The sequence below is a fragment of the Apaloderma vittatum genome, unplaced genomic scaffold, assembly GCF_000703405.1.
Source record: "Apaloderma vittatum isolate BGI_N311 unplaced genomic scaffold, ASM70340v1 scaffold2788, whole genome shotgun sequence".
Lineage (NCBI taxonomy): Eukaryota > Metazoa > Chordata > Aves > Trogoniformes > Trogonidae > Apaloderma > Apaloderma vittatum.
In genome coordinates this window covers 22,730-30,464 of record NW_009730030.1, presented here as the reverse complement: position 1 = coordinate 30,464, position 7,735 = coordinate 22,730, and the positions used below count along the sequence as shown (strand labels likewise).

General features: G+C 39.8%; 1 protein-coding gene across 1 annotated transcript in view; it reads left to right on the top strand.

Moving 5' to 3' along the window:
- Window positions 1–7,735, top strand: part of NUP107 (nucleoporin 107kDa) — a 30,306-nt gene that overhangs the window by 507 nt on the left and 22,064 nt on the right. Inside the window, 4 exon segments of the mRNA XM_009874620.1 lie at window positions 149–234; window positions 1,660–1,749; window positions 5,439–5,554; window positions 7,450–7,585. Of these exon segments, the coding sequence (XP_009872922.1) occupies window positions 149–234; window positions 1,660–1,749; window positions 5,439–5,554; window positions 7,450–7,585 (428 nt within the window).

The window sequence follows — 7,735 nt, the reverse complement described above, 5'->3', positions numbered from 1 at the left end:
AAACTGGACATCAGTGCTAGAATTTTTGATGACTCTTGCTTTGTTTCAGTTTGCCAGCTGTGGAGTTACTTGAAGCAACAAAAAACACTTGTTGAATGTTCTGCTTGTGTTCAGTTTCTTGCTTTATGTATGTGTTACTGTTCTCTAGAAATGGTTTTAGAGACGTGTCATCGCCCCGTGATGTAGAGATGGCCAGACCTGCACAGAAGCAAAGCTCTCAGAAAAAAGTTTCTAGTATCCTTTTTGTGCAAAAACTTCTTATTTTCTCTTTAATTGTTGCTTTACAAGGTGTATTTTTACCACTGCTTTGATTTTAAGCATGTTGAGTATAGTTTTCAAATATACAGCAAATTGCTGTATGTTTTATACCTATTTAAAGTGAAAAATATATGAATGTAATGTGAAACTATAATCTGATTTGTGAGGTATTCTGCAGTCAAAATTTTCCTGTTGAACTGTTTCATATTTTTGCCTTCTGTAAGCTTGTTTTCTGTGTGGCATTTTCATGCATTAAGAAGGAGAAAAGTTCAAAAGCAAAACTATGATTGCAATATCTGAAAACTATTAGGGAGAGATGTTTGTATCTGACTAAAAGTGTGGCTAGGAAATCTGGATGAGTGCCTTCTACAAAGATACTGCGTTTTCAGCAACATGGTACATTACATTTACAGAAGAGCTTAGGGATAAGGCAGAAGGTGCAGTTCTTTGTCTTTTCACAGGATAGTATTTCCTCTGAATAGAATTTTCTCTCTCCTTCCGCTTTCCCCACATTGTAGTCTCAAACCATGTCAAAACTGCTATTGTGGTGGCTCAGAAGAGATTATTCAGTAGGCTTCAGGGAAAGTAAGAGATTGTTGAAATGTTTGTATGGTCAATTCTTGACTACATATAGATTGATTATTTTGATTGTGGGTTAAATATGATTTCAGGGATGTTGCATTGCCTGTCTCCTAAACTTATGCCATCATGTTTCTGTAGTGTGGTGGTTTATGGTTTTTCATGGGCTTGTGAACTCAGGTTGACGTTAGCCTAGAGAGCTACATGAGCCATAGCTGACTCAATCTCTGAGTTCTTGAAAAAACAAAGTTTTTTTTCACTCTATTATATCTTAATTTTACGGTTTTAGGCTCTTCTGCATGTGTTGTGTTTGTTGGAGTACTGTGATTATTCAACATGTCCTAATTTTCCGTCAACAGTAGTAGCAAGAGGAGTCCACAGACATAGATTACAAGACAGGAAAAGGCAAAGTAGAGCAACAGAGACTTTTTTGTTCAAGTTGTCGGCACCCTGGAACCTAGAGAGAGAAGATGGTTTTTAAAAGCATTCAGTCTTAAATTTTCTTGTTATGGTTTGTGTAGCAAAACCAGTTCCTCATGAGGCAAAAGTATTCTCTTTGATCTTAGCAGTTATGAGGAGTCACAGACCTGCGATGCTCATTTTTGTGGACTTTTCAGTGTCCCTTTTAGCTCTCCAGCTTTTAAGCTTTTGACTTAACTCAGGCTTACGAGTGTGACTTGCTGCTTTGCTCTGAAAGACAAAATGTTTAATCATCATAATATTTGAGCTACAGCAAAGTATTTTCCCTTCCCAAACATTCACAGTCACTTTGAATAGATCTGAAAACATGTTTAGGAGAATGTTTCTTAACTTATTAATCAGTTCTTACATCCCTGGATGACACTATTGGAAACATGACACCCAGAGGCCCATTGCTTTCCAGAACTCCTACTTCATTGCTCCGCCAGCCAGGTAAGACTACTTTCTTCCTTTGGTATTTAGTTAAAGGAATTACATGCTTGGACTTTGTAATTCGTAAGAATTCATAAAAATTCATATGGAGAAAGACATGGACACACTGCAGTGGGTCCGGCGAAAGCTGCAGAGTTGGTTGGGGAGTGGAGTATGACGTGTGAGGAGGGGCTGAGAAGAGCAGGGATTGTTTAGCCTGGGAAAGAAAAGGCTCAGAAGGAGCTTGTCGGTGTGCATAAATACCTGATTGGAGCAACTAAAAAGATAGCCAGGCTCTTGGTGGTGCCCAGTGAAATGACAGGAGGTAGTAGGCACAACAGGATATACAGGCAGAACTTCCTGTGCTCTGTCTTAAACCCATTATTTCTTGTTCTATTGCTGGGCACCACTGTGAAGAGACCAGCACCTTCCTTTTGACTCCCCACTCAGGTATTTATACGCATTAATGAGATCCCCTCTCGGCTTTCTCTTTTCAAGACTAAGCAGCCCCTGACAATTCTCAGTCTCTCTTCATAGGAGAGGTGTTCTAGTCCCTTAATCATCCTTGTAGCTCTCTGTTGGACTCTCTCCATTAGATCTCTGTCTCTCCTGAATTGAGGAGCCCAAAACTGGATACAGGGCAGAGTAGAGGGGCAGGAGAACCTCCCTAGACGTGCTGGACACACTTTTCTTAATGCACTCATGTTGTCACCAGGGCTTACCTCCCTTTTCCTTGTCACAGTTTCTTCCTGCGGCCTTTATTTTGTCCCTGCTCACTGCAGGGGACTTGGACCCCTAGATGACCTTTAAAGGTCCCTTCCAGCCCAACATGTTCTATGATTCTATTCCATGATCATTCAGATATTTGTATAGGGGATTCCTCTTTTTCATCATCATCTAGCCAATGTGCTTAATGTCAAGCTCCAGGGGGATGGTTACACCTTCTGCTCCTCCACATCCTCCTTTCAGGACTTACTTGGGTATGGGTGATGCGTTAGCTGTTTTAAGAGAGGAGAGTTATGTGTCCTACTGTGATGATCAGAGAGCACTTCAAAATAAAGTAGCTTTTGTCACACTTTTATCTTCAAATTAGAATGCGTGTATACTGTCTTGACTGTTGTCTGTCTTCAGTGAAGATCTTTATTTCAGTTAGTGTGTTGATCTAACAGCTTGCCGTGATTTTTGTCACTGTGAAGTTTCTGTTTTGTCTGTTTTCAGAAAGCTGCACAATACAGAGTTTCAGTGAGAAGTGTTGTACAGTTTGCTTTTGCAACAGCTGTCACCAGACCGTGAGGAGAGTTGATGTCAGATGAAAGTAGAGTTCACAGATGCAAAAACAACTCTGGTCAAGAAGGTTTAACATTGAGCATTTTTTTGTTCTCTGTGCTGATCGGCCATACAAATGATGTAACATCAGATGTTCCTAGACAACATATACTCTGGAAACCTACCATCTATTTTTAACAGACTTCAAAAGGAGACTTTCTGGTTTCTGAATAGTGATTCTGTGCAAACTTGACAAGCACAGCTGACAATTATCCACATGCATGGCTGTGATTTGTGATAAACTTAATTCAAACAGCAATATGAGTGGACAGGCAGGCCTTAAAAAAGATTTGCTCTATGCCTGCACTGTTTAATCCAAATACTTCTGCCCTTCTTCATTATAACTCTGCATTTCTTCTTTACATCCTGGCTTTCTTCTGTTTTATCTCTGCCACTGCATCATACAGATTTTGTGAGAGTCAAGTGTCATCTGCTGTGTATGCTAGAGCTACTTTTTCAAAGTGGCTGAAGGTTCTGCAACAAACAAAACATTGGCATTGTCGCTCCTGATTCTGTTTTTGTTTTACAGTCCCATTCTTACGGTGGAACATTTGAAGTGTTCTTATCAAGGGCATCCATTATCTTGTCTCCTGAGGACAAGGTTTTTTTCTTCCTTTGCTGTTGTGGATTTGGGAGTTTAGAAGTAGTTTAGAAACTATGTGAGGATTATTCAGCATAGTTCTTCTCTGCCACTCTGTAAATTCCTAACCCTTGAGTGCATTGTATCGTCTGGGTACGGGAGGTTAAAGCAGTTATTTTCTGGTACCATGGAGGAGGGGAGGAGGATGACCCATTGACAATTAAGTGCTTGGATCTGCAGCTTCAGAATCAGACTATTAATGTTAGTAGCCATAACTTTAGGTCTACAGATTGAAAATGAATTTGTCTCTTTGTTTTTCAGTATGCCTGACTTTAATATCTCGAAAGTTTAGGAAAACTGTATCTGTGGTAGTTCAAGATATGTGCTAATACAAGGATGTAAACCTTGGGACAGAAACTTTTGGTTCTTTAGCTTTCTTGTTCTGCATGAAACTGATGCATGGAACACTAAATCTACCTACTGACCCAAAGCCTTCTAGGGTCCTATACCTGTCTGCAATGACCTTGCCCCCTTCTCATTTGGGGATGTCAGGGATCTGGTGAGACACACTCTTGACGATCTACAGAATGGGGGAATGTTCTAGGAAAGTTCTGTTTACCTTAGGCAGTGGGGAAAAAAAAAAGCACCATAGGCATTTGATCTTCTTCTTCTAATCTGTGTGGAATCTGATGGAGACCCTGAACACACTTTATTTTGTGATTGTATATGCCATTGTGGGCATCTTTGCCTCTGATTCCAGGAGTCCTCAAGTCCAAAAGGAAACATTAATGATCTCAGTGCTGACTGAAGCTGTCTTGTTATCAAGAACTGCCCTTGATGTTTGTACAAGTACTTCTTTCTCCAAATCTACTAAGAAAGTGTTGGGACTCTGTGTCATTCCCTCTTGACTACTCTTGACTCAGCTCCTGATTTGGTTGGCACTGCCTTGATGCAACCAGTGTTTTTGGATGGCTTGCCAAGCTGCTTGTGCTTGATAAGGGAACCAAGATGCACGTTCAATGCATGTTCTACGGTCTTCAGGCTGTATGAAGGCCTCTTGTGGTGGAGCTCCCTGTTGTCACAGGATGTGACATTTATCATTTTGTAAAGCAGCATCTCTGTTTTTAACTTGGGTCAGGTATTCCTGGGAACACTAGCCTCCGCACTGATGTGCAGGAGAACATGGAGCAGATGTAGTGCTTGTTAGAGCAGACTTGTGGTTGCTTTTTCCTTTCACGGTCTGGAGATCAATTTTCAATAAAGAGTGACTGGTCATTTATTGCTATTTATGCTCATGGAGTGTATTTACTGATGAACTCTAGTAGCTGAAGGTGTGTTGCATATTTGGTGCATGTATGCGCTCACATTCAACGTGGCCTCAGACTTCTGTCTGGAATGCTGCTGGACTTGAGGTGGAACTGAAATGACCACTTTGTCTTTATATTTATATGTGCCCTACTTGAAAAAATAGGGCTTGAGCGTGCTCCAGGCTTAGTTAACAGGGTGCTTGTATAACTGTAGTGCATTAAGTTCCATTACTGGTAATTAACCTCCTTATTTCAAGTGTTGTTGGACTCAAGACTTGTTTTTCTTTTATAATTGGCATTTGTGGGTTTGGTACAAGCCGCCTTTTGGACACAAGCAAGTTACTTCTCCATCAGGTTGGTTTGTCTGTTTCTTGTGTAGTGGAGCAAGATTTCATAAATACTTCAGTCTGTGTTACAAAACTTCCTTTGAAGCTCTTTGGTAGAGCATAGTGGCCTTAAATAGTTTTTCTTTTCAGAAAAGACTCTCTCTCTTTCAGTTACTGCACTAACTCGAAGCTCCATGAAGCCATCAGATATGTCTGCCATCCTGGGAACAGGAGGGACATCTCCTCTGATTTTGCCAAGTTCTGGACTTTTTGGCAGTCTATCAATGGTAAGACACTTAGAGCACCTTTTCCTCTTTTGTTCCTGTGAAACTTAGAAGAAACTACAAGTTTACAGTATTTCAGTGTGGTTTGCACCAAGAATAAACCATGAGTGGTACAAACTTGCCAGTACTGCTGTTGCTGGTAGTGTTATTTATTACTGTGGTGTTCTTTGAAATGATACAGTGGGGAATAACAGAGAATTTTAAAGGATGGCTAAATACACCCTGTGTGTTAAGCTAGTCCTTATAACATCAGCTTGTGACTACAAAAATCCTGACATTGCTTGTTTACAAATTCTTCAAAGGCAATTGTTCTATGTCAGCTGTTAAACCTTCAGAATTTTTCTTATTTTAGCACTCTTCAGTATTAGGCTCCACTTGGAAGTTAGACTTCAAAGAACAAGCTTTTCTGATGCCTTTTCAAATGAAGCTAATTATTTTCTGCTGATTAGAAAAGTTATCAGTAGGGATGCCTGAAGTACTTTATCTCTATTTTTAAATTAAGTTGTCGTTCCTGCATGTGCATTTTAATTCATCCCGCCTTCCAGTTGTTTCTATAGTTTTTACAGCCCATTTATTTCTTTAAATTATCAGGTTCTGGGCCTTAGTTGATCGACATGTATACAGCTCTTAGCAGTGGCACTTTTCCTCTGATTCAGAGCCTCTTACATTCTGTAACTGGTGTTTTGGAAGTGGAGTAAGTTTTAGGTTAGCATTTAGTGCTCTGACTTAAATCCAGTTTAGATTATCAGGGAGAAACTTGGGAGTAGACAAAGATTTTCATAGGAGGGTGATAGAAAAATGACTTCAGATTGTGTCTTGTGGAAATTTCCCTGCTGGTAGATAAGAACTCTCATCAGCCCTTTTTGTGCTTCCCAGAGAGGCCTGATTCGATTTTCCTGGGATTCTTGTTATTTTTACTCTGCAATCAGATTGCTAGAGCATTCTGTTCTGGTTGGCTAGAGGGCAAGAATGAGATATCAGGCAAGAGGGATACTGTGGGTCGAAACCAGGGCGTAAAAGGAAGAATGACAGGTGTATGACCACAGGGGGTTTTTTGGATATGCTTAGGAGACTGCCACACCATGTCATCTGGTTCCCTGTTTGTCCTTGTTTGGGTGGGACTGTTTTAAAAGCCTGGAAAAAAGAATCAACCAGTGGCACGTATCTAGGATTTTATACAGCATTAATTGCTGCTGAGAAAGCAGTCGCTGTCATGGAAACAGCTATAGGAAGCATCCTGTCAGTGCAGTAAATGTCTTCTGTTACGGCCATTGTGCTGCTCTGATGTCAGACACATCAGCAAATACCTCCCCTGAAATACCCCCCGCAAAGTATAGGTATGCCTTTATTTCCCCCCTTAATTTTCTGATACTTGTTACTATTTAAAATGTGTATTGCTTCATCTGATCAAATGGTCTTGAGCAACTCACCAAGGAAGTTGAAAGACTGGTAAGTGGTTCTGATTCAAATTTTAACTGTTTCGCTTAAGTTCTCACTGCTGCTTTATAACCTGGTCAACTCATTCTGTCTCTTCTTACCTCAAACAGCAAAACACTAAGTAAACATGTAGCATAATAGACTATGAAAGTTTAGAGTGATTCATTTGTTTTAAAATGAAAAGTGTTACATGGTGTTTTAAAGTAGAAGGTCTTATTAGATCAGCTTTTACTGTAGTTATTTCATGAAAAAAAATCCTTTTTCTAGATTTAATTTTAGTCTTTTCAAAGCTGTTTGTTAAAGGCGTAGTTGTACCTTACCTAGAGGCAGTTATTTCACTATTAATATTTTTAATATTACTCTGTTTAAACTATTCATATAGAAGGAAAAAAACTTGGAGCTAGTCTTGTAGTAGTCTGAGAGTGCTTTTTACTTTCCTTATGTTCTTGTTATGCTTTTAGCTGGATGAAAGTAACTGGACAATGGCACTCTCACCTCAGCAGACAGGAATGTTTGGAAATCTAGACATGTCCAATAGGACAGAAGAAGTCACTATGAGCGCTGTACTGCTGCGTGAGGATGATCCCGGGGAAGCTGGTGAGGCAACCTGAAGTTTTCATAATAATTGACCACACTTGGTGGGATATAAATATGTACTTTTTTCTTTTTTTCTTATGTTACTGATATTTCTTTGTCAAAACCAGTCTAGTTTCAAAAGTTCAGAAAGTTAATCTCTTCCAGTTATTA